The sequence below is a fragment of the Paramormyrops kingsleyae genome, chromosome 1, assembly GCF_048594095.1.
Source record: "Paramormyrops kingsleyae isolate MSU_618 chromosome 1, PKINGS_0.4, whole genome shotgun sequence".
Classification (NCBI taxonomy): domain Eukaryota; kingdom Metazoa; phylum Chordata; class Actinopteri; order Osteoglossiformes; family Mormyridae; genus Paramormyrops; species Paramormyrops kingsleyae.
Window position 1 is genome coordinate 72,804,975 of NC_132797.1, and position 26,971 is coordinate 72,831,945.

Here is a 26,971-nt window from a genome sequence, read left to right on the forward strand (position 1 = left end):
CTTCCGTGTCCAGCAATCATAACAGTAATGGTAACTAAAGGGTGCTATTTCATATCTAGAGGGCTCTAATAATGTTAAAAACCGTATTTAGAAGGTCGTAAACAGGTCGTCTATGCTCTAACTATGAAAATATTCAATTTATAAATAAAGAATCCTACTTTGTGGAAATTCACTTATCGCGGTACTCTGGAACTCGTTAACCGCGATAAATGAGGGCCAACTGTATAGCCCAATTGCTGCTGATGAATATGTGCCTTAATCAGCTCTGCAACTTATCACTATGTTAATGGCCTAAGAGTATAACTGGCTCTGTAGCCAGCTACTGGTCATTATTATAGAAACACCTGGGTTCTCACAATACTTCTGCGCATCTTGCCTGGACTTTTATCACAGTGCCCTTGGCTGACACTGGGCTCCCTGCCATGAGTATGCAAAACATTGTGGAGGCCATTTTGCAACAATCTTTTTTTTTCCAGAAGGTTCTACCAAAAAAGACAGGGAATAATAGTAAAGACACCTAGCGGCGAGGATTCTGAGCCCCCGAAGGGGGGGCACAATGGTAGCAATTGGTCCAGAAAGATGATGCTTCGGATGCCCCCTGTGACGAATATCTTGATATGAAAAGTGTATTTAAACAGTATAATACTACATGGGACTCGCTCCTGCGGGGGGGGGGGCAGGCCTTGGATGTAAGCTGATTAATGTGGATACAATATACACACATCGCAGAGAACTGTGATGCGTTGGGGAAAAATTTTGCCATTTGCTGCCCTACTCTGCAAATTGTATTGGTGTGGACTCGGGACACTGTCCATTTTAGATTTTGACTGCCTGAGTAAAAAAAATACTAATTTTGATCGATGCCAAATTCTGACAATCTCTTCACTTACATTTAATGCAGCTTTCTACCTTCATATTTGTTAAAGTCGTATTTGTCTCCCTCTAGTGGAACTTTTCTAAAACCAATGTACTGAACATTTAGAACTCTGATAATAAGCTGAAGATATTTACCCTCTTTTTTAAAGTTAATTAATCCTAATATGAAAAGGACATAATAATAATGTTTTATTTATATAGCGCCTTTCATACACTCAAGGACAATTTAGAAAAACACATTTAACAAGGGAGGCAAGTTACATACATGATGAATAATATTCATTAAATAGATGTGTTTTTATCAGGAGCTTAAAATGGATAACAGAATTCTCCTTACGGAGACTAACAGGAAGCTGATCAAAAACGACACCCAAATTACGGACTGATGTTGAGGGCTCCACTAAGATCCCATCGACATCAATTTTTAACCCACGAATGGTAGAGAGGACAGATTTAGTACCCACCAATAGGATTTCGGTTTTGTCAGGGTTGAGCAGAAAAAAGTTAACCAGCATCCAGTGTTTGATTTCACTAATTCAGTTAGTCAGCAAGGCTGGGGATGATGCAGTTGGATCAACACTTATATACAGTTGCGTGCCATTGGCATAGCAGTAGTAGCTGAAGGTACGCAGCTCAGATGTGAACCATGGGGAGGTCCGGGTAGCAGGGACAGACAAGGATCTAATAGGTGCGTGATGGTCTAAAACTTGTGACATTGTCGAATTATACAGAGACAGAATCTGCATTGGGCAAGACAACTGAAGAACATCATAAAGACAGGAAGCATCGACAGACATAGAGAAGGATAATTGATCAACATTCTTAATGTTACGATAGGTTATTTTAGATTTTTGAATTAATGTAGGCAACAGATAATTGAAACTAAATTGAACCAGCTTGTGATCTGAGATACCAATGACAGAACCAGATGTACAAACATTCTGTAAACCAGTAGAACAAATAAGACCCAGAGTACGGCCCTTAGCATGAGTTGGGAAATCAGTATGTTGTACAAAACTGAAACAATCCATCAGTGAACGCAGCTCGCTAGACGAAGAACTGTCAGTATCCACATGAATATTAAAATCACCAAGCAAAATAACAGCGGTAGACATGCCACAAACAAGAGTAAGTATCTCATTAAGATCAGAGAAAAAATTAGGGTGAGGCTTAGGAGGTCTATAGATTAATATAACGTGTAACGAAGCCTTTCCAGCAGTTTTAAAAAAACAGATATTCAAATGTAATCTAATTAAAACCAACAGTAGTTGTTTTAACACAGTCACGATTAATCACCGCTAGACCACCACCCCTGCCCGTCAGACGGGGTTTAGATAAAAACTATAACCAGGAGGTGTAAGCAGATTTAGTTGCAAGTAATCACCAGGATTTTGCTATGTTTCTACAAGCAGCAACAGGTCGTTCAGGAAAGTAGTTTTATCCGTTAGCGACCTACAGTTCAGAAGCGCACAACGGAGAGTTAAGTCAGTATGCAGGCCTTAGTTACTGCAGTCCGGTTCCTGCGGCAGGTGCCTCAACCATTTCATTTGCCTACACCAGCTTCCTGAAGACAGTCTATTTGAGAAGACATGTCTTACAGACCAAACTTTTGGAATAGCGTCAGCGGGTATAGAGGTAATATTAAAACGACGTCAAGAGAAGCTGTGAATGTACCGCGGACGACGAGCAAACTCCATGCATAAGCCGTATGTCACCCACCACATAAGTCATCTATGTATTAAATACGCATTTTAAACCCATTTACAGGTAAATCGTGAACTGATTTTTCCCATAAGTCTCGATGACATGTAGAACGCGTAGCATGATGGGATCCCGGAAGACCCACGTTGGGTTTTTAACGGTGTGAAAAGTATTGTAGTTTTTCATGGCGCATCCCAGCTAAGCGTTTGTCTGAATTTGACTACATTTCCCAATCACGTGGGCCACAGACATCGCTTCCGGGTGCCTCAGACGTGGTCTACGTGTTCGGTTTTGGGACGGGCGCTTGGTACCTGGAGCAAGGAATCAACGTTGTAGGAGCTCCAGAGGGCCTTTGCTGCGTTTACAGGTAATTTGCAAATACAGATTACGTATCTTATTTAATAGCCACCGTCGAAGCGCATCTTTCTATGTCGTCAGTGTACGTTTGAGTTACTGTTGGCCTGCAGTGAGCAGGCTGTCCGACTAGTAGCCGAAAGCCTCAAGCATTCAAGGGCTGTAAATAAATGCGATGAGCTCGAAATTTATGATAAACTGACCTTAATGCTACACTGGTATTTCCTAGATAGTAACCATTACTGTAACTTCCAGTCTTTTTGTAGTAGTATGGTGTAAGGTATTGACAAGATGTAATGGATCACTGATCGCGCTGCAGGGATTACAGAGAAGTAATTATCAATAGTAATCACAGGGACCTGTGGTAATGTATGTAAACCATCAGTACAGGAAACAAACATTCCTATAAATAGGCGCGGGGGTTGTGGCTAAAAGCCCAAATTACCCTGTGAAATAAAAATTGTATTAGTGTGGTATTAGTACAGGAAAGCTTGCAAAGCTCTCAAAAGCAGGGTTGCCAAGTTTGGTCAACTGGCTGGAGTAAGATTTTCAGTTCGAGACAAGTCTACACACGTATTTACATGTTTGTAAGAGTTATTTCCTTGCAAATAGTCTGTATGGATTGCAAGCTACCCCAACGCTTTTGATGTCGCTAATTTTAGGTTTATAATGGAAAAATATAGATTTGCCGTAAGATTTCTTGCGTGAGCGTGAGATTCTGAAAGCGTGTCTCTCTCGCCGGATGTGTGAGAGCTGACAGCCCTGACAGTGTGTGATGTGAGTTTGTCCTCCAGGCCTAACGGGTACAACGCCAGATATACTTAGAACTGATGAAGAGGCAGCAGATGTAGCTATGTACATACCAACAGGCAGACGTATGACAGTGGTACTAAGGTGGCCCTTTGCTGATTGGTTGGTTTCTGCCTGACTCCTCCCCCTGATGTTTCCCAGCAACATGTTGCCCACCACCAGCTACTCCCCGCTGAGCACGGGTAACGGCAGCCTGAGCTTGCGGGACGCGGCGCGCCACACGGCGGGCGCCAAGCGTTACAAGTACCTGCGGCGGCTCCTACACGTGCGACAGATGGACTTTGAGTTTGCCGCCTGGCAGATGCTCTACCTGTTCACCTCGCCGCAGAGGGTCTACCGCAACTTCCATTACAGGAAGCAGACCAAGGACCAGTGGGCCCGAGATGACCCCGCCTTCCTGGTGCTTCTCAGCATATGGCTTTGCGGTGCGGTGTGATCCCGCCCTCTGGGGGCGTGACCAGTTTTGTGTATATTTCCCTCACATTCGCACACATACAACACCATAGGGGCGAATATGACATTGGGGGGGGACAACATTTATTCCTACACCTAAACAAATATCTATCTTAATTATTATAATGTTTTGTAGAATTAATTCTTATATTTACCCTTCTGGCTTAACTAACCAGGGATCTGTATCATGAAGCAGGATGTCTTACGTAGCCGGAAAACTTGTCTGATTTAGGTTGTCTGGGCTAAAATGCCAGTGAACAAAGATAAAGTTCATTTATACTTGGGTACCTTAAATCCTACAAGTTGTCCAGCTGAGCAAGAAATCCTGCCTTGTGCTGCAGATCCCTGGTTTGGCTCTTCCTTAGTATGTGTGTGTATGTTAAAGCAGGTGCCCTTTACGTGAAAATGCCCCACTTCTTGTCACCTGCAGTGTCCACAGTGGGATTCGGTGTGGTTTTGGAAATGGGTCTGGTAGAGATGATGAAGTTGCTGCTCTGGGTGGTCTTCATCGACTGTATCGGCGTGGGTCTGCTCATCTCCACCCTCATGTGGTAAGCTCATACGCCGTAGCATGTCCAGGCCCTCAAGCATCCGGCAGTTCTTCCTTTGGTCTGGAGACTCACGTTGCCATGATTAGATCAGTAAGAATGAATGAGTTTTCCCCAGACTTTTACACCAGGGGGCGCTTCGCTGGGGACACCCAGGTAGTTCATGTTTTTGCTCCCTCCCAGCTCCTTGCCAGCCGGCCCACATTTTTGCTCCCAGCAAAAGCATGGACAGAGCTTCCTGGGGGGGTTTGTGTTTCATCTCTGGCCTTGACTGTTCTGTGTGTGCTGAAATGACCCCCCCCCCGCTGCAGGGTCGTCACAAATAAATACCTGATGAAGCAGCAAAGTAAAGACCACGACGTGGAGTGGGGCTATGCCTTCGATGTGCACCTGAATGCCTTCTACCCCCTGCTGGTCATCCTGCATTTCCTCCAGCTGTTTTTCATCAACCGTGAGTCCCCCCCCCCCCCGATACTTTCCGGCTCACTGTACCCTGCCAAGTAATGCATGACTAACTGCACTGATGTTTGAATCCCAAGGGCTGCAGTTGTACCTTTTTTCCTTATCTGCTTGTACTTGAATTTAATAGCTTACTGGCAAACTCAACCAGTTAAATGTCTTCAGATAGCTCTGGGCCAGGTGGTAACACAGGCCCAGACTGTGCGTGAATCCCAGGTCGTTGGAAAATGCTGAGGCTGACTGTTCTTCACTCACTGTGTTGCAGACATTGTGGTTATAAACTCTGATTGGTTCCTGGGCTACTTTGTGGGGAACACTCTCTGGCTGGTTGCCATTGGTTACTACATTTACATCACGTTCCTGGGCTACAGCGGTGAGTTTGGAGGACACTGTGATGCTGTGTGTGTGTGTGTGTGTGTGTGTGTGTGTGGATCCTAGTGAGCAGCTCAGTATTTCATGCATTGGCATATAGCCGTTTTACATACACTGACAGTTTTGGAGAACAGTAATCAAGCTTCCTGTAGAAGGATTGCTGGTGTTTTCTACAAGCCTACAGAAGGGCTTGTCAGCTCTTTTAAATCAAAGGCAGTTGCCACAAATGAAACTTGATGTTGGAACTTTAAAAAAACCTTTCTACACATCTGTACAGAATCGTACTTTTCACTGTGTAGAACCCTTGGTTGCTTGCTCTGTGACTGGTCACTTCCTCCCAGGTTGTTGCTGATTGGTTCTTTGCTCATCCACAGCATTGCCCTTCCTGAAGAACACTGTGGTGCTGTTGTACCCCTTTGCCTTGCTGGGCCTACTTTATGTCCTTTCCCTCTGCCTGGGCTGGAACTTCACCAAGGGCCTCTGCTGGTTCTATAAGTTCCGGGTTCAATAACTGTGACATAGTGGGACTTGTGTATATATGATCTCTGGGACTGTCATGGACTGGGCCGGCCTGGGCTCATCCCAGGACCCTCCTTTTGGTTTTTTTCCCTTTTTTTTTGGAGACTTGTACGAAGGGTTTAATTTTTGTAAAGCTTGTAAATAACATTCTCTGTAGATAAAGTTATGTATTGTTTGTGTAAAAAAAAAATAACTTTTCATTTCTTTCAGTTTATTGAAGGGTGTGAGACAATGAAAATGAATCTGTGCATTTTAGGAGGGTGTTCTGTATGTACATTCCCAATTCCCTTCCCAGAGCACCTTAAATAAAAAGGTTTTTAATTGAGGAAATATTTAGTGCAGTGGATCAGGCTGCACAGACATTAGCAAAGATATCTGAAAGCTGATTGGTGGAAAAAAAATAACCACTTGATTAGCTATGGTACTCACCCAGGACCATCTGGAACACAAACTAAAGTAACCGTATAGCTTGCCCAAGGTAGTCTGATATAAAGAAAGCAGTTCCTCCACGAGACTTAATTTATAATTTAAAAAATTGTTTTGCTCAGAAAAAATACAGCATAATATTACAGATACAAACAGCTGTAATCCAGTTAGTAGTAGTTTCCTCTTCCCTTTGAATTTTACAGATATCACCAGCTCAGTGGGGTCAGTTATCAGTACTTGTGTTGTTTTAACCTGTAGGGGGCACTAAAGATAAGGTACAGCCCAAGGGTCGCTGCATTAGTAAACTTCACACGGGGCGGTTAACTAAAAAAAAATTGTTAAAAGCAGCAATCAAGTAAAAGCGGAAAACCCTTAATGCATTTTAAGCTCCTGAATAAAAATCCAACTTAAATGAATGAACACAGAGTCACCTGATTTGAGGTTTTCTGCTGCAGAAATACTTTTAAGTGCAACACCTCCCAAGACGATATTTAATAAGTCAGCAGGCAAACGGTCATGGGAACAATTCCTACTTTATTTCTGCAATATCCATGGAATATCTCTGATATAGTGATGAAGGCACGGAACCTGCTCGGGGTTGCTGGAGGCCGTGTGCAACAACCCTCCCCACCTTTACCTTGCTGAAGCTCACAAGCATATGACTGATGATTCAGGAGTTTGAGCTGGGGGGGAGGGCTGATCCCTGGCAATAGGGAGGAGTCAGGGGTGTCACTAAGGAAACCACCACTTTGTTCATCAATTGGAAAGAATAACTTAAATTTTATACAAAACTCTTCCCCAGTCAGACCCTACCCTTCAATACAAGAGCACCATTTGATCACACATCATACACTTATCGTTAAAACATGGCTTCCCTTCTGAATATGTATTTGTTTTCATTCTCATTTAGTCGTCTATGATCAGGTGACCTCGCCTGGACATCATCGGTAAGACATAGTCAAACCCCAGGTCGCCATCCTCTGGCTCAAAGTGAGCAGGCACATTAGCGACAACACGCATCAGGATCATGTGACTGCAGTGCAGCAAGGTTTTCTGGGAAATGGGCAATGGCTACTTTGACACTGAATGACATGGCAGGCTTATTTTTACATTTACAAAAAAGGTACATAAGGAGAGGAAAAAAACAAACTGCCTCTGTCCTTCCTGCACCCTCCCCCCCTCCCCCCACGCGGTACACTATACAGAGCGAGGCCCCGCCCCTTACGGGGGGTGTGTCAGTTAAGGCACAGGCATTGGGACACACCCACTCCAGTACCGCAGTGAGCTGCAAATGTTGCAGAAAGCCTCAAGACCATTCGTTCAAGAGAAAAAAAATATGAAACATCCGTCAAGTTCTTCACAAAAAGTAGAAAAAAACACTTGTATAAATAATACAAGTCAATAAATAAAAGTGCAGTTCCTCCTCAAGGTTATTCCGCATAGCTGATGGGCCTTAGTCTTTCTGTGAAAGTAAATAAGGTCTGATCATCAAGTACTGCATAAAAGAAGCAAATGATTAAACCTATGACCACGCACAGACTTAAATTGGGTACAATGGATTTCTATTTACAATCAGAGCTGAACGAGATTGACTGGACTAAGGTCAGAACTCAGATTTTCCACTTAAAGCAACACTTTGGCAAACAAACAAAAATGTATGTATATAATATTTACACAAAGTTAGCCTTCACCCACTAAAGATAATGGCAAATATTTGGAGACAGCTGCCACATCACCAGCAGTCACATCACCAGCAGCATACCTATCAGTATGTCTTCGTTCTCGCAGGCAGTCTGCTTCTCCTATTGCTCCTCTTTTAGTGCAATAACATACAAAGTGCCCCCTCCCCCGCCTTCAGCAATGAGACACCCTTCCACTTAAGCACCCACACCTGCGTCACACGTCTTGGGAATTTTCCCTCGAGTATTTTTTTTTTTTTTTTTTTAACAGTAGTGTTCACATTCGCTCGAGGTAGAGCTTGGGAGCGGCATTCAGTGTTTGGCAGGAAGTGCCACAGGAGGGCTTTCTGTCGACGTCTCCACAGTGCCCCCTTCTGGCTGGAGGCCAACTAAGTGGCCACTTTCTTGATGTGGATCTAAAAAAAAAGGGGAATTAAAAGAAAACGAAATAAAATCTCAGAGCTGTGGTCAGCTGCCCGTCTCACATGCTGTGGATCACAATCTGCTGCCCCCCCAAACAGAAAGGCGGTGTGCAAGGGGAAGGGAAAGCCAGGCGGCCATGCCTGGGGGGGGGGGGAGGGGGACCAATCTCTAAAACGGGAAGCTAACCTCACTCAAGATGGCCCACACGGCAGAGTCCTGAAGCACGGAGAGGCGTAGTGCCACCACGGGGTTTAAGGTGGGATCGACAGACGCTTCTGCGATGCCGTTCTCAAAATGCCCTGGTGCACATGGACACAGAGGTTACTACTGCACTAAATGCTCCAAACGTGACTGTCAACACCACAGACTGACTGGCGTGGTTAATCCAATCGGTGTGGGATGTCTCCTAATTTACATACATTAGGGAGGAGCCAATAACATACTGAGATTGTTTCTTTGCCCCGCCCCCTGCCAAAGCCCACCACACACAGGAAGTTGCCTGCAGTGGGAGAGGAATGTGCAGTGTGAGCTGCTCCTCATCTCTCAAGGCGGGGGCTCCGAGGGGCCTGAGCCACCGGGTTTAAATCGGGTCGGGCTGCGCAGTGGGGCAGGTTACTGGGCTTCTGGTGTGTGTTGGGGATCCAGTGTTCAGTGTACTCACCGATTCTGTAGAAATGATCCTCTGTCTGTTTGTATTTGGTCTGTAGTCCAGTGTCCTGGAACACAGATAAATCATCCACAGAAGAATTTTTTTTAAAAGTAACAGACCTTCTTTCTCTCTCTCTCACAGACACTGCAGGCTTGTAGGTAACCAAGGCGAACACTTGGGAAATGGAATAAATCACTATAATAAAGTCCCCGCAGATTAGCCTGTGAACAGGTTACAGAACCTTCACACAAGTTGTTCTGGATCAGAGTATCTCCCAAATAAGATATTGTAATTTAACCAAAAGGTGTCTTTACTTACCGAGAACGGCAGAATCTCCACTGTGGTGTTCTCAATCTTGTCACCAGGGTGCTCCTGATTTCCGCTGCGGAACAGATACCTGCCAATCACAGCACACGTCTTACAGGCTGGGTTCTGGAATTGCACCATTTATGCACTTTCCCCCTGAAGTTCCCCCTGAGAAGGTCCGGGCCACTTAAGTGTGTCCCTTTCCGGCCGCACAACAGCAACTGAGACCTTTATGTTACACAAGTATGGGAGACACAAATAGCTTGTAGGTTAAACATCACACATAATTTCACATGAAACTGCGCCACCTACCCAAACAAAAAGGAGGATGACCAAGTAATTTTGTTAGTTATTTGCTAGTTAATGGGGGTATTGATCACATGGTCCAAAATATGGGAAGAATCACATCCTGTATTGGTTCAAAAACGGGACACAGCTTTTTATTTGTATGACCCATGACATGGTTTATAATACATTATTAAACGGCCAGCAGATCAATCTTTCTTTTTCCACAACAAAAAAAAAACGATGCCATATTAGTCTGACGATAAGCACTGGCAATATTATATCGGATATCGATTTATATTTCCCAATGCAGAATTTTAGAGAGTCAAGCAAAAAATGTATTACTGCATTTCATGTAACTGAGATACAAAAATAATTCCATCTGAAGGGTACTGCTCCTCATGGAACCAATCCCAGCCCAGGAAAGCCAAGCGATTCACAGCCATGAAAATGTAAAGCTGCTGTTCTGTGAGTGTAGGGCAGGTTCTTAAGCTGAAACACAGACTTGCTTTGTTTTCAGTGTGAGGTTCCCCTTTGAGTACCGACCAACCAAGGTTCACATGAACAAACACACATACCAGGAAATCCGCACATTCAAAAGAACGAGAGAGAAAAATCCTGTGGGCCTCACCTCTCAATGCTGACAGGCCGGTCGAACTTGAAAAGGACGTAGTCACCAGCAGTGGGGTTAATGGCCCAGAAGAAGTCTTCCCCCATGTAGGTCTTCTCCAGCGTGTGGCCCTGGTACACCTTCAACGTGGTGGACACCTCTGCAGGTGGGTTCACGTGGATCTTGTGGAGCAGCGGCTTCAGGAAGTCCTTGTCCTGGGAAGGGTGGCAAGTAGAGGTAACCCGGGGTAACGGCTAAGGGGACTGGATAGTTCAGCTGTCACTCCGAAACACGAGCCAATGACCTTGCAGAAAGCAGAGGGCTTACAGGAATAGGAAGAAAGTGCAGACTGGCAACAACACACCAGTATCGCACACAGCAGATGGCGCCTGAACGTGAAGCAGAGAGAGATGGCGCATGGTGGCATTACCGTAAGCTTCTGGATCTTTCCAGCCAGAGAGGAATGCAGTCCCACGTGCTGGAACAAGGAGGGCCGGAAGCGGATTCGCAGACTGGATTTCTGTCTCTCACAGTGCTTCTACGAGGACACAGAGCAGACAGGTCAGACACGATCTTCTCACTGAGCAGAGATGCTGGAGAGCGAGAGACCAAAGAGGTGAGGGTCACAGCCGGCCTCGCCTGATTGGTCCGGGTGACTCACACACATGGCCGTACCGTGTCCTTCTCGGGGTTGCAGACTTTGACCCAGAGAATGTGGTCGAGCAGCCAGTCGATGGGTTTCTCCTTGTAGAACATGAAGATGAACTCCACAATGAGATTGAGATCTGGAGCCTGGAACATCTTCCCTGGGGAGGGAAAAGCAACGCTCCAGTGTATCTGTGCACCTTTCCTGCTGTCGTTTGAGCCGAGTGGCTCTGCAGGATGTGAGAATTCTCCGGAGTGTTGCGGTAATACGCTATGACACCCCTCTGGGGCTGCATTACCCTTCCTCATTACAGAGCTTCAACTTTTCACCCTGCAATCATCCTCCGCTCAAACATCACGACACAGCAGTGCAGCAGTGCCCCCCCCCCTCAAGGGCTGAGAAAGACTCCCTCCCCCACCCTCCATGAGAAGATGAAAGGGTCGTGCATCTGCAGCCTTGGAGCTGCTCCCTGAAGAGTTTCCCCACCCCCACCGGGGGAACATGAGAGGGCTGCCATGTAAATTATTCAGCACAGGCTCGTTAGCCACCTCGTTAACCACCCCACCTCGTTAACTGGAGGGGGTGGGGGCTTCCTTACCGATGAATCCGAGTTGAGAAAATTCCAGGATCATCCAATCCTCGGAGGCGAGCTGAACAGCAAAGTTCTTCATGGTGGCGAAGTAATTGGGCTTGGCGACGATGTCATCTTCCAGCTGATGGAGGGGGCGGGACAAAAGCTGTCCGTCAAATCACTTCATCACACGTGTTTTTTTTTTTTTTTTTTTTTATAATTGCTGCACAAGAGGAGTTCATTTGCCGCAGTGGTGTTGAGAATTCACAGAAAAGCTAAACACCTACATTCCCATGGCAACGTTTATTAAGTCTGAAGATCTTCGCGTCCAAGCAGAAATCAACAGAACTTCATATGCTAAGATGCCCTTCAGCATGACGGAATTTCGTTACCAAGGTAACGCGGGTTAGGATTTTGTAGGAGTGTTTCGTGACTGAGGTGCGTGTCTGCATGCAGCTCATGTTTCTCTAGTTTTTAGCAGATAGCAGTGCACAGACATACCCTATACATCACAAACGAAACAGAGAACGCTGACACAAAACAGAATAACAGAACCAGGGCATCTAGTGCTAAGTGTTACACACGCACACGCACACGCACACGCACCTGTACATAGTACACGCCCTTGCTCACTGCGTACATCATCAGGAAGGAGTAGTCCAGATTCTGTTTTGTCCGCCACCTGTTTGGATAGAAAGCATTGAGAGAAATGGTGGTATAAGATAGCTGACTACTCAAGTGCCTGCTCCGAGTGTGTGCGCGCCGGGGGGGGGGGATCCTGAAGGTGCACGGGGTTGGGAGCAGTGGGCACAAGTGGGTAAATCAGCTTGAAACAAAACCCACTTCGATGCCAAAACATTAGCACGGCACCTCCGTGGTCAGCACCCATCTCCGAGTCCTACCCACCGCCAACACGCCCAGCGATATGCCACGGGGCATTCTAATATACAGATTCATACATGCATATGGGCCAGGAACACGCTAAGGGGCGGGGGGGCACCCAGCACACTGGAAAAGAAGAATGAAAGAGAAACACACCCACACACAAACACAGCGGCTGAGTCATCAGGCTGATTAAAGAGGAAAAGGAAGAAGGGGAAAAAGAAAAAAAAAAAAACTTACTGAAGGAATAGTTTTCAGAAATAGAAAGGGCCAGTGAACCAGAAAGCGGTGGGTGGATGACAGACAGTCAAGTATGTAACACAGTGAGACTGACATGTAAACACGTTAAATAAAGGAAACATGTCCTACTTCTTAGACTCATTTGTACAGCTTCTGTCAATTCCTTTCGTTCTACAGCTTGTGTGCTATACAAATGACACCCGAGTGACGCGAGTTGGACCACATACATAAATGCTGTAACTAAACTGAGGGAAAACCCATTCAAAGGCTGGTTTTTCTCCCATAGCCAAAACTGGTGGGTCAGCGTCACATGACTCATTACGTCACAGGCAGCCATGTGATGCTGAACTGGTCACACGGCACCAGCCTCGGGATACTGGCCCTCACCGAACTCGCTCCTTGGAGTCGCCGAAGGTCTCCTTCAGGTTGTTGAGGTCAGGGTAGTAGCTGGCTGGCGGGGAGATGACCTCTAGAAGACCAGAGCTGAACTCCGTGGAGAACCTACCAGAGAAGAAAGTGCCTTTAGGAGGCTTAGGGGTCACATCCACCCCCACAGACCCCCCACAACGCAGAACCTCAGCCGCGGATACAATTGGAAACCCCAATTGTGGAGGCACACTGAGAAGGTTCCGGAAGGTACATTTAATCATAGGGGTCTGTGGACCTTCTCACAAGAGATGTGGCAGCGCTGAGATCAAGCGCCTTAGGATGCTCCTGGTGCCTAACCGAGGAGTCTTTGTTAACTGATTTTCAAATGCATTTCCTCATTGATACATCAGCTTCAAAGAGCGTCCCCGGGGTAGAGGGCAGGGCCACGGAGCGCAAGGGTGTCGACAGGCTCCGAAAAAGAGAACGTGAAAAGTGACTCAACTCCTTCTCCAGGTCATCGACGACACTGCGCACATAGTCTGTGTCCGTCTGTGGAAAAACAACACATGGGGGGGGGGGGGGTTCAGTGACCAACACCAGCACCACCAGGGGGGTATTATTCACATAAAAATTAGCCAATGATTAGAGGCTCATTCCCATCACAGGAACATTTCTGAGGAACCAAAAACTATTCAGGAGCTCAGGAACTTCTGTCATGTTTCCACCATAGGAACTTGGCCCAACTGTAGCTTCTGGGATGTAGTTCCTGACTTAGCACTGTCCACATGAGACGATAAGGTTCATCACAAAATCTTATGGCACAAAAGTCTTTTCTCTTCTGTGCTCTGGCTTTACAGTCATTTTTATCTTGTCATATACATCTTCAGGTAGTATGATTTTTATAATAGATGTACATAAATTGGTGAAAAAATACTGAACAATAGTTAACAAAACAACTCGTCATCCATTGTTTTGGGGTGCCGGTGTAGTTTCTCACTCATGAAATTATGTGTGAAGTTGAACCTATCAAGTTTAACTTGCATCTCTCATCCCTATTTAGTATAAAGGTGACAGTTCCTGTTTTGCGGTGGGAAAGCGACGTATGAAAGTGGCCGGGAGCTGCAAAAGTTCCCAGTTGAGAAGGCATAGGGACTCGGAACCAGGAAACAGGTTCCTGAACAGGATCCTGAAAGTGCCTAATGAGAGATGGTGACAGTGGAATGCAAAAAGGCAGGCCAATCAGAGATGAGGACAATGAAATATGTACTGAGGCAAGATTAAAGATAAACTGGGTACAATTTAAACATTTCCTTCCTGACTGTAAATCAGAGATGTGGGATGGAACAAGATATGAGAATAAAATGGAAGTGCGACGGCCAACCGCCATCAACTACAACATTCATGGGGGGCAGGGGTCAATCTTCATGGTCTCTGCCATCTCATCAGCAATTCTCCTCTGGTCTGCGCCCCCCCCCCGGCAATCCTCACCTCCCCCACGAACACCACCAGCACGCAGTCCTGCCGCTCTTCTGCTGAAAGCTTGTCCACCAGCGAGTGCAGCGTCTCCGCCAGGTACGACTTCACCTTCCGCCGCACCGTGGGGATCCCCATCACCATGGAGACTGCGGGGGCAGGGGCAGGAGGCGGTTGAGCCCACGGTGCGCCCTTTGTGGGTACCAGAGCCCCGTTGGCCTCCGGAGTTCCCCTACACTGCAGGCAGCCTTGTGACGCTGCTGTATTCAACCTCCACCCTCCTGATTTCCTATCATTCCCTAGACCAAGTGTAATCAGCTCTGTCACAAACACTATTTCATTCATCTGTTAAAATGCAAATCTATAACTGCAGGTATTTCCTTTCTCACCTAACAGTTGCTGCTGTTTTACATCCATGAAATTCACAGGTAAACCGCACCACTAACCAGACCACTAACCAGGGGTGAGTTTCCCGAAGCGTTCTTAACGCTACGTCGTTCTTAAATTCTGTGTTAAAAGATAGAACTAACGAACGACGTAGTGTTAAGGAGGCTTCGGGAAACTCACCCCAGATCACTAACCAGACCACTAACCGGACCACTAACTGGACCAGCAGCTCCCTTGGTACTGAGCTATAAACAGGAACACAGGGGTTCTCTGGTAGATCCAGACCAGAGGAAAGGCTTTTCACCCCCGCAAGTGGAAACCTCACACCGGAGGGGGGCTCAGCCATTTCGAGAGCACTAAGGAATGTCGGTAACAGTCCAGCCTGCTGCTCATAAGGTTATGTAAGGATTATGTAAGGAGGATCCATCCATGACACCCCATTTAAAGGGGCACACACCTTTTTGGCAAATCCCCTTTGTGTGGGGGGGGGGGGGGGGGGGGGAGAGGGGGGTTATCTGCACCTTGGGTATTGTCCTCCTAATGGTTTCCTGCACAAGATTCACTGGAAAGTGAGTTTAATGTGTGCTTACCATTGCACTAAAAGCAATACATCTCTAATTAGGAAGAACAATGAGGCTTCTGACTGTATTAAACATTAAAGGGGGAACGACTGACAAAGTCAAAGGAGAGATCCTGAGCACATACAGCGGGGGTTTAATGTACCGCGCCAGGATAAGGAGGGAAAACTCATTCTGTGGCTGGGTACGTTCTCTAATGAAAGAACATGTCCCGATTTAAAAGCTAAAAATAATCCCCCACCGGAGTTCTTCTGTGGCGGTGAGCAGACCGGTGACTTTGACTGGGGGGGGTCACGATGGCCGAGGTCGGAGTTGCCTGGTCCAGCAACTATGCGCCACATTCCAGGTTCCCTGCCTTTCGTCGGAGAGTCAGCTACAAAGACCAGGCCCGGCAGCATAACTCCGCATTTGGAGGGGTGGGGGTCTGACTAAGCATGCAGGTGAGAGAGTTGTCCACACGCCACTTCCTGTTCTCTCAATCGTCGCAGGCGGCCGGATGCTATTCACCACGATCTAGCCTCTGAACGAGACTGTCTGGGAGCTGGGGGCGGCTGATCATGAAGGGGCTGCGTTAACATCGCCCCTTTGTCCATGGGAAGCGTCTCAAGGTTATTCAGAGTCTGCATTGCATGGCAGGTCACTATGGCACTGCTTCCCAGTCCAGTCCTCGGGGACCCGCAGACGGTCCATGTTTTTGCTTCCTCCTAGCCTCCGCTAGGGAGCAAAAATGTGGACGTCTGTGGGCCCCCCGAGTACCAGGTTGGGAAACACTGTTCTATGGCTGTGAAGCTTTATGGGAGGCTTCGGGTCCCAAGACGGCAGAGACTCACCCCCGGTCCTGCCCTGCCCCACCTGTACGGCCGGGCGGAGGCTCTCCTCGTTGTTGAGAAGGTGAGGCAGATGATAGTAGATGTTTGGCACCTGGAGAGGTTTCTTGTGGGCCAGTTCCTTGAGCAGCTTCTGGGTTTCAACTGAGGAGGAAATGAAGTTCATGGTCACCACGACCCGTCGGTCCGCATGCTGAAGTGCACACACACCTGTGCGTCTCCTCTACCCACCTGAGAAGTTGCTGAGGGTGTCCCTGCTGCCATTGGTCTCTGCGATAGCACGCCTGAACTGCTCCAGGATGTTGTTCAGCTCCGTGGAGCGTTGCAGTGTGCGGTGCTCTGCCACACGGAGGCGCTCTTTTAAGGCATGAAACTCCCGCTGGTAGGCTATCAGCTTCTCTATGGGGGGGGCGCACAAAAAAAATAAATGTTACCTTAATACTCACCGACCCCCTCTCCCATGAACATCCTCTGAGGTCTGATGTTTCGAGCCTGTCGCTTTAAGAGTGTCTCTGTTGACGTCGTCTGTGCAGAAAGCACAGGGCGACCGGACAGAGGACAAAATCAGACCGCATGAGATGCCGAGATTGTGGGGTGGAGATTTCACAGGTCCTAGTCAGAAATTTCAACTAGAACGCCACTCAAAGTCAGAAGTTCAGACTCGGAAAGTCGGAGAATTCATTCATCTCAGAATTCAAGTTGGCTGGGGTCTTTATCATCAGGTTATATACTGTTTCTTAACACTTTGTCTTATTTATGGTTCATTAAATCAGTCGTACACACAACCACTATCTGTGGATGTGTTGCTATGGTGTTTTTATGCATAAAACACTGTATAATGCATTGTTATCAACTGATATGGCTAACAATGGCTAACCTGGCTGGGACCCTGGCTGGAAATTCTTGCTTAGCTAGACAGATTGAAAGTCTGGGCTAAGTGTAAAAAAATGAAGATAACGGTCATTTCAACTGGGGAGCCTGAAATCTCATAAGTTATCCTGCTAAGCAAGTAATGCTGCTTTTTGAAACCGGTCTCTGGTATTGCTAAATAGCCTTCCGACTTCTTGTACTGGAATGCAGTTACACTCGGATGTGATGTCATCACAGCTTCGATTTCCGATCCTGCAAAGGGCCAGCGAGGGAGCAGAATCACCGAGCGATGTCACTCTCATATAATGGTTGGAGCCAAGGAGTGATTGACAGCACATTAACCCCACCCACCATGCATCTCGGCGCCTCATCTCTCCCTTTGCTATTCAGTACCCCCCCCCCAATTCTTCACTTAGTCTAAATTTAGACCCTGAAGCACAATTCAAGGTCAGATCTTTCCAGGTTTCTCCACAGAGAGCATGAGAAATACCCGCCTCCTCAGAAGCCCCAGGGGACCGCAGATTCCGGGTCCGAGGCGACAACCGGAAACAGCGACAGCAAGGTACAGTGACGCCACCAACCGCCACTGATGAATCACACCTCACATTAGTCAAGACTCATTAGCACGACGGCACTTTCGGGACACTAAGTTTGTGTACGAGGTCTCCGGTCCACACATAGGACACAAAGAACACTGAGTGACGAATCTCTGTTAGTTTTAAAGGGAAGGCTCTGTGCACAAACACAATTCCATTAGCAGGGTCAGTACTGAATTTCACCCGCATCCCTTCAAGGGGACCTAAGTGACGATGACCTGGTATCGCCGGCTGCAGAACACTGGCCGATCTCCTCCAGGGGGACCCCCACCATGAGGCCGGAAGTCACATGACCTCCACACCAGGCCCAGACACGACGTTATGCAAAGTTTAGGAACGGAGCCAGTACCTTCACTCAAAGTCACGTGACCTCCAGAACAGTGCTGGATGTGCCGTTAGTGCACCACCAGCTTGTGCCTTCTAATTAATGGCTGAAGATTAACAATGACACCGGCAGCCACAATGAGTTTCGCACTTTAAACGTCAAAACCTGGGACCTTCACGCTGCAGAGGGCTTTTTAAAACCGAGAGCAGGAATATATGTATCCGCATCCAGGCAGATGCATACACGGTCTATGTCCCACGGTCTATGTCACGGAGACGTCACCTACTGAGACCTTACCGGCCGCTCACAGATCTGCACGAGAATGATCCCAAAACAGCCCCCGCCCGCCAAACTGCCCTGCACGGTCCATTAACTTTATGCTATTTCACATCTCTACCCCCTAGAGAATGATAGGTCAGCAGCTCTGCTCTCAATACCAGCCTGCACCCACCCCCCCCCCACCAGCGGATGGCATCTGCCCTCCATCCAAACTTTGGCTGGACATTTCCAGAGAATGCTGCAGGATCCTTAAAGCAGGCACTTCCAAAGTGACGTGGTCCCTAGTAATGTTGTCAAAAAAATAGATTCTCAGATACTAAATCGATACTAAAATTCAGTATCGAGTTCGATATCAATTAGCGCTGGTATCGATACTTAAATGCCAGTTTTGCATCTACAAGTTCATGGAAATCACTGGCAGACTACAACAATTTTCAACAGGCACTGCAGCGGGCAACCCCTCCCCCAACAACGGCTACCTGGAGGACCCATTGTTTTACATGAGTGACACACTTTAAACATGGCAGCGGGCGAAAGCAGCTCCAGCTTTAGTTCTGCAGCACCAAGCTTGATAGAGAATGTAAAAAGCAAGAGAACGGTCTGGAAACAGTTTGCATATGAACCAGATGAACAAGGAAAAACAAAAGATGTGGACAAGCCCATTTAAGAGAAGTGCTTCAAAGTTGTCGCAACCAAAACGAGCAGCACGACAAATTTAGCGAAGCATTTGAAAGACCATCACTCCGAATTATGTGCGGAGTTTCGAGAGGAGAGTAAAGTTGTGTGATATGAATATGAAAATATGAATATTTTAAGTGCCACTGTCAAGCAATACTGTTGAAGTTAACTATAAGAATGGCCGTGTCTTCACTTCTCTCTCCGCATTTCACAATCATCTAATTGCACGACGCGCATATTTTTTCACTGCGAGGAGTGTTTTTTTAGTTTGGCTCAAAAACATTAAAATACATTTATGTCCTTTATTCGTTCATTTATTTCTTTATTTTTGGCCATGGTGCCAAACCTATAAAACTCCACTGTTCCTATCTGACAATCATTATGTATGTGTTATAGTCCCAGGCTGAGACAGAGAGGGGGATCAGCAGTCAGACGTAAACAGCCACAAACACAACCCACCCTACCAGCACTGTTTGAACAACAGCGGAAATACAGTGTCAAATCACCAGAGGCACAAACGCTCAACAGGGCTGTTGCCGAGTACATTTGTATGGACCAGATCCCTGTCTACACTGTCACGAAATATTTTATTTATTTTACAATGATAATGGCCTTTTCTATTTATTAGGTTTATTTTTTCATTGTATTGTTTGTCTTTTATTTTTTTGGTGGTATTCTGACTTAATTTTTATTATTTTTTTTTAAAGTTCCTGTGTTTGTTTTTTCTCCCCCTGTAGCATCGAAAATAGTATCGAGTACCGAGCACCATCCTTAGTATCGGTATCGAATTTGAAATTTCAGTATCGTGACAATCCTAGTCCCTAGACCTATTAAAGGTTAAGGGCCTTGCTCAACAGCCCAATAGTGAAATCTCTCTGCTGGTCCTGGGCTTTGAACCAGTGACCTGCCGGTCACAGGCACCGTGTCGAAAACCGCCCCCCCCATCATCCCCACCATCAAGGGGATCAGATTCAACCCTGACATAGAAACGCAAGTCAGCAGAAGAAGTGCGCACACACACACACACACACAAGGTTTATAAATTTCACCACAGTTTCTGTGATAATTAACCCCCCCCCCCCCAGTCACCATACATTAGCTTACACTGTGTGCTGTGGAGGCCGGAATCCACCCTCCGTGGCCATCAGGTCCATCATCGAGCCTACAGCGACTCCCGGTGGGAGTGGGGGGTGGGCGGTGGGCGGGGGGCAGGGGCTATGGGGCAGGCTGAAACACGCTTGCTTGTGTTTTGTTTCCTCGACATTCCATCTCCCCAGACACCTGGGGGGGTGACAAGCTACAACAGGCTAAGTAAGAAGCTTATTAGCCAGCTGCCTTCCCATTGCTCAGAAACATTCTCCTGTGATTAACGCAGGAGTTCCTTATAGCTGCATTGCATCCCATAATCGCACATGCAAATGCAGCCCCACCGCTCACACCCTCTGGGCCGTCTCCGTGACATCAGAAATGGGAAACAGCCCTTATTTATAGTCCCTGGTTTTGTCAAGCGGTGCAAACAGGGATTCATATTTAAACTCCCAGCAGCCTCTGGGTGAAAGCTACCCTCACATCTCTCTCCAATGCCTATAAAAGGCCGCCCTTCTGCAGCTCAGCGCCACGTCCGATCTGAAGCTGTAGGCCGGCACGCAGACAGAGGGGCCGTTTTCTCGGGAAGACTGCGTTAGTGTTGCTCCTGTCTCAAGATGAAGGATCTCTTTCAGATGGTTAATTCCAAAAACACTCCATCAGAACAAGAGTCCTAGATGAGGTTTGACCAATAAACCACACCCCCTTTCAGATCCATAGGGGGCCCAAGCGCACACGGCAAGTCAATTCAGAGTTTTCCTCATGTCATGCACAAGAGGAGCGGGATAATGGCTTTTGTTAGCTAATGGACAAGCCAACATGTTAACAGCAGCTGCACTGACAGCTATCCCCGCCCCCCAGCAAACAATACACCTATCCCCTCTGCAGGCCACACGGGCCATCTGGCCAGATGACAGAGGGCAAACCAAAGAGAGCACCGGGCTACTCGGGCCCAGGTCCTTTTATCAGACACTGTTAACGTCACCTGTGCCGGGTGAAAGGGAGCCTCGTCCAATGAACAGCGCTGTTATTTTTGGAGTGACTGTGAAAAGACTAACATAAACACAAAAGAACCCCACCCACGGTTATGTAAAGGTGAACGCGTGAGGGTGCTGAAATCCGTTTGCTGACATTGAGCAGCAGGATATGAAGGAGAGCCGTAAATATTTCAGGCGAGAACAGTGAGACCAGGTTACCGCGCCTCCATAGGCCTGGGACAGGCTCTGAAGCCGGGTTTGTCCACATAGGTGTCTTCATTCTCCCGATATTATAACACATCTTACCAAACATCCTATAAACAGAGCTCTGATTCTCAAAGCACTTGGTTACATGCTAAGTGCATCTCACTGGCTCTCTATCTGTACTCAGCACATTCACAGTAAAGTTGAATCCAATAAAATCCACTCTAATCTAATCTAAACAGACAATACAGTCACAATCCCACCCCCAACAAGACAACAGGAAGTGATGTGCCCAGATGCTCCAAAGGCTGTAGTACAGCCCAGAAAGCCCTTACACAACCAGAAAGCGTGACAGCAGTGATATCAAAGTGTAGAAGACCGAAAAAGTTGCATCACAGGCTTAGCTATCCATCCCCACCCACTGATAAGGAATAAAGAAACAGAGACTTCCTATATGTCCTAAAAAGAACGCTGACCCCAGTCTACGCCGGTCGTCAACCCCGTACGACGCCTTCTCAGCTAACGCAGCCTGTCCATCTTCTACTGAGCAGCTGTCCATCCCATTCAGATGCTGACATCTGGAAGAGTACGTAGCACAACCCCCCACCACCTTCAACTTAGGGATCAAATCTCAGAAAGATCTGCTTGAGGATTTAGCTGGCTGCCAAGGCAACCACAAGATCCAAACTTAAAAAAAAACAACAAATTAGTAAATCACTGAACTTGAAGAGCGTGAACATGGGGGGCATAACTCCAGGCTACACGACTGGGGACCTATCGCAGTGCCCCTGGGTCTCCACGCCAACGGGCAAAAGCTGGTCATGCGACTTCACGTGACCAGGGGAGGATGGTGAAGCTTCAAGCCATGACCCAAGACAAGAACCTATGTGAAACAGCAAAGTGAGGACCAGTAGGGGAAGGAGTGAGAAGCGACCAGCAGCAGCATCAAATCTCAAAGACAAGAGGCGGCGGAGGACAATGAGGACTGGCGTAGGCACAGGGCGCCCCAAATCCCCCAAACTGCAAAGCTGCAAATTTCCTGAATATCTCCCAACATACGACTCAGGCCCCAAGTCCCCTACAGCCTCAGATTTCCTTCAGAATGGGCCTGAGCCTGAACTCTCAGCCTTCCCTGGTCTCCGAGTGATGCAGCCAATCGGCCAGAGGCTTCCCAGAGACTCCGCCCACTCTCTAGCTGTCTTTGGCATCATTCCACTTTTGCTGGGTTATTACTGGACCGTGGAATGCTCTACTGATGAAGCAAGATGCAGCTCACAACAGTACTGTGACAGGAAGGGTGCAGGGACAGGGCTGGGGGCAGGGAGACGAACATCTGGACTACGGTGTTTGTTTCAACAAAACAAAACAAGGAAGCAGCTTAATTTGCGTTCAGGGGGGGCTTTTGTGATAGAAGAGGGCCAATCATATGGCAGGACGGCCTCAGAGCGAAGGTGGTCAACTTCTCCTCTACTCCAGCAGCTAAGTTTCCCCGTGGCCCCAAGGGCAGAGACAATAATCGCCACGCTGGAGAGCAGGAAACAGTGGCCTTTCCATGTAGGGACATTTCTGTCCTTTGTCCGGATCCCACTGCAGGGTCCTGGTGAGTTCAGCCCCGTGCAAAGTTCTCAGCCCCCTCAAAGCAATACCCAGGCAAAGCAGGAGAAAGCGAGTCCATGGCCAGATGGAGGCGGGGTTAGCCACCTCCCGTCAATGCACGGCTTTGTGCTCAACATGGGTCCATCAACAGCTCAGCTGATTTTTTTTTTTTTTTTTTTTAAGTAAAACATAGACTTTCTTCTGTAGCTCCAGCCCACGGTGCTCAAAATAAAACACCAGCCAATGACCCACAAAACACGACCGAAGAAAAAGACGCCACTATGAAAGGAGGCAATTAACGGAGACAGAAAAATGACACCTTTCTGCAAATAATTCTGCACACAACAAATATTACATGACAAACGTATTAACAAGCGCATTGGAATCAGCATTAACAAACCGATAATTACCGATAATAATTAGGTTCTGTCATCCCATTAATATCATTAAACCATTTTATCTGATTTTGCTTGTATTCAGGATTCTGTTTCATTCCGGTTCTCGACTGACTATATAACTGGCCCAACAGGAGCGTAGATATTTAATTACTTGTGTTATCAGTTTGCGATCAGGTGTAAAAATGTAAGGAAGGACCCCAGACAGCATTTCTGGGAGAACAGCACTGCATCTAAACATGAGGCAGATTAGAGCATTAAGGAACGGATTCAAACAAAAGCTGTCTTTTGCTCACAAAACAGGAAAACACGCATTTCCTGTCTGAAACCCTGAGTGCTCTCTAACGGACTGACGACAATCTGAAAGACTTTCGATCCCTACTACACTGATACAGGAGAAGCACTTTTCTTACCGAAATGCAAATGCATATAAAAAGCCACACCTCACTCCTCCTCGCGCCATATCCAGGGCAAAAATTCTCCGTCACATGTGGCCAAACCTAAATACAACAGCAGTCAAACTGTACTACTTTCCCGGGAGATGAGACCTGGGTGAGGATGCCTGCACCTCTGTTTTTCGAACACCCACAGAGAACACCCCATCTGTAGTTCTCTGTATTTTCCATTCCAGTAACAGTCCGAGTCATTCACGGTACATAAAACACTACCATCGGTCACAATCAAATCTTTTTCACACCCCCCAGGTTGCAGGCCATTTTATTCAGTGAACGTTCCGCTGACCGCAGGGAGCTAAAGTTCGGATACCTCAGTTGCAAGCTAGCCGTAATCATATCAGAACTTCAGCACTGATATGAGCAGGACCACCCCCAGTACCAGAGCGCCGTAAAAAGTGCATTTGACAATAGCCTGAAGATCCAGGCTCTCAGACTAATGCCCCTGGCTGCCTCTTGACGAGGCGGCGCTCACGTCACAGAAAACTGGTGAATTATATACAGAAGTGGATTTAGAGAATATGGGCCAATTAATGAACAGCCATGACCCAAAGCGAACGGTGTTAAGTACAACACGTGGTCAAAAGAGAAACCTTCCCACGTCCAGGGAAAGCCCACGACTGACGGATGCGGGTATAAGCACGTGCATGCAAGGGGACCGGCTCGCTCACCTTTGCCATTCTGCCAGGCTGTGTACCAGGACAGGCTCAGGAACGACGTCAGGAATATAACCGCAGTGGCAACAGTCCCATTTCTGAGCCTCATCTCATTTCAGCGCGTCCGGACCGAACCGACTCCGTGCACGGAAAACGGACCGCGGTCAGCGGCGGGGCGCGATCTCAGAGCATCTCCCGGGCGGCGGCGAAAATCCACCGGCGTTGGGGAGAACGGCGACGAGGGGGGGCGCGTCTCAGAACCGTGGGATCCTTCTGACCTGAAATGACAAAGGGACGCGGGATGAAATGAGAGATGCGCAGAGACGGGAAACAACGACTGGGTTAAACAAGAGATCGCAATGGGGGATCATGGCATCTTACCGCGATTTCAATGGGAAACCACGGCATCTTACAGAGATCTTAACGGGAGATCATGCCATTTCCCTAGCACTGCATGCGCGGCTTGCGAAATTTCACAGCAAACCGGACCCGGCAGCTGACATACTTCACCCCCCTTATGGGTCACGGTCAAGCAGCCTCTGTAGGGGATCCACCTGCTGGGACGCCGCGATCGGGACGCCAGGTTGCGCGGCGGGAGGACGGCGAAGTGAACACCAGGACAAAGCCGCCTCCCAGTACCTTGCTGGCATCGCATCCCCCGGGACTGCCGTCCAGATGCCCCGACAGCCTTACCCAGCTATCCCGCAATTCAAGCCAGCGTCGGAGCTGCGATGTTCGCCTGCTGTCGTCCAGCCGTCGGTCAGTCAGATGATAAGACTTCCCAATTTCTGAGCATACAAGCCCCACACCGCCCCGCAGCGCCACCGTCTCTAATTAACAAGCACAGAGCGCGTGAGCTCTCAGGCAAGCTTAGCGCAGCCGACACCCACTGATGACGATTGGCTAAAGCCGGCACATATCGGACCAATCACGGCGTGCAAATCTGCATGTCTTCTTCGGACACAGGTCATATGACAACCGAGTGGAACATTTCTTTTTTGCTTTTGGGGAGATTGTTAAAGGCGTCCTTGGGTGCTTCTCAATATGCGTACTTCACTGTAGTTGTGTTCTCGCGTACCCATTTTACGTCATCTTTCATTGCCGAAGACAAGTTTCAATGCAAATTACAGAAGTACATATGACAGTATAAATCCCCGGATGCCGTTCTTGCCCTGCCCCAAATATATTAACATTTCTATCAAGTGTTATAATATAATGCAATTGTTTTTTTATTCCAAATGCAGATGATATCAAATTTAGGAAGAAATAAAGAAGTGATCGATGTACGTAAATAAGAAATGGCGCCACTGCGTGTTGAGTCTCTGAAGTCTGAACCGCAACTTCGGAGCGGCAGCCAATTGTAGTAGAGAGAGAGAGTGTGTGTGTGTGTGTGTGTGTGTGTGTGTGAGGGGGGGGGCTTATCACAAGAGACAGTTGGGAATAATAAACCTGCCTTTGTGGCACGACCTCACCCTCCCTTGCGGGGCTCCGTACGTATTTATTGAAACTGAAATGCAATGAAAATGACACATCAAGAATATCTTACTGTGTCCAAAGACGGCAAGAAAACACACATAACACTCGTAAGAATGGGATGTCAGCAATTTTGTGCACAAATTGATAAGCTACGTAGGTGATAGCAGTCATATATTTCCGAGTACAGGACGGCCCTTGCTCACTGGAAGACAGCCAAATTTTACTGGATGTTTTGAAGACCTGCAGTGAGGTCGAGTTTCTGGAAGAACTGAGGCAGACTCAGTGTATGCCACTACGCAACCTAAACACGAAAGAAACGGTACTAAAGAGTAAAGCCGTTGCTCAACTTTGGCACAACTTACGTACAGTCGCGGTTCACAAAACAGTATCCTTCATGACCAATCCACCCAAAAATCATGCCCCTCCCTTTTAGATACACAAATGCTATTAATATACAGAGCATATCAAATCTAAATTTTGCCATCCGTTAATTGTGCCCAGTCGTCTGGAGAGGAGTTACCCGTGCAGGTTGCCAGTAGTAATTAATACACTTGCATCGTTATACTCGTAATGAAAGGCTTCACAAGAAATATATCAGAGGATATATCCGGGAGGTTAATAAAGTTATTCATAAACAACAATACCAGACTTAACCCAGTAATCCATCCATTTTCCGACCGCTTGTCCTGCGCAAGGTGGCGTGGGTCCGAAGACTGACCGGGGCGGGAAACCAAACCATCGCAAACGAGACTAAACACTATAGCAACCTATGCCGACAGAAGGCATAATGGACTGCAAGTCACCTTATCGTGAACTAATCCCACAGGAAGCCAGAGGCCTGCACGGGGGCCACACAGAAGATCAGGGGCCATCATTTAGTCACAGTGTTCATACAACTGCTCCGTAAAATATCCATTTCTAAAATAAGTTGCAAATCA

General features: G+C 47.3%; 2 protein-coding genes across 5 annotated transcripts; one reads left to right on the plus strand and one right to left on the minus strand.

Moving 5' to 3' along the window:
* Positions 1-2,825: 2,825 nt before the first annotated feature.
* Positions 2,826-6,934, plus strand: unc50 (unc-50 homolog (C. elegans)). Its single transcript, XM_023834191.2, has 6 exons — positions 2,826-2,944; positions 3,883-4,166; positions 4,625-4,745; positions 5,054-5,193; positions 5,467-5,574; positions 5,948-6,934. Exons 2-6 carry the CDS (start codon positions 3,887-3,889, stop codon positions 6,082-6,084), a joined length of 786 nt encoding a protein of 261 aa, XP_023689959.1. The 5' UTR covers positions 2,826-2,944; positions 3,883-3,886; the 3' UTR covers positions 6,085-6,934.
* Positions 6,935-7,032: 98 nt separating this feature from the next.
* On the minus strand, positions 7,033-26,971 carry LOC111855100 (alpha-1,3-mannosyl-glycoprotein 4-beta-N-acetylglucosaminyltransferase A). 4 transcript variants are annotated; one of them, XM_023833893.2, is made up of 16 exons: positions 26,837-26,971; positions 24,573-24,835; positions 16,675-16,842; positions 16,447-16,587; positions 14,667-14,800; positions 13,681-13,727; positions 13,197-13,310; positions 12,294-12,369; positions 11,715-11,829; positions 11,146-11,276; positions 10,901-11,008; positions 10,492-10,685; positions 9,588-9,666; positions 9,282-9,336; positions 8,807-8,919; positions 7,033-8,613 (listed from the first exon to the last, which is right to left on the minus strand). In XM_023833893.2, the coding sequence occupies exons 2-16, from the start codon at positions 24,664-24,666 to the stop codon at positions 8,587-8,589; spliced, it is 1,596 nt and encodes a 531-aa protein (XP_023689661.1). In that variant the 5' UTR covers positions 24,667-24,835; positions 26,837-26,971; the 3' UTR covers positions 7,033-8,586. The 4 variants fall into 4 exon arrangements, with proteins under 4 accessions (XP_023689661.1, XP_072554596.1, XP_023689577.1 ...); XM_072698495.1 differs by lacking the exon at positions 26,837-26,971 and adding an exon at positions 26,678-26,698; XM_023833809.2 differs by lacking the exon at positions 26,837-26,971 and adding an exon at positions 25,251-25,683.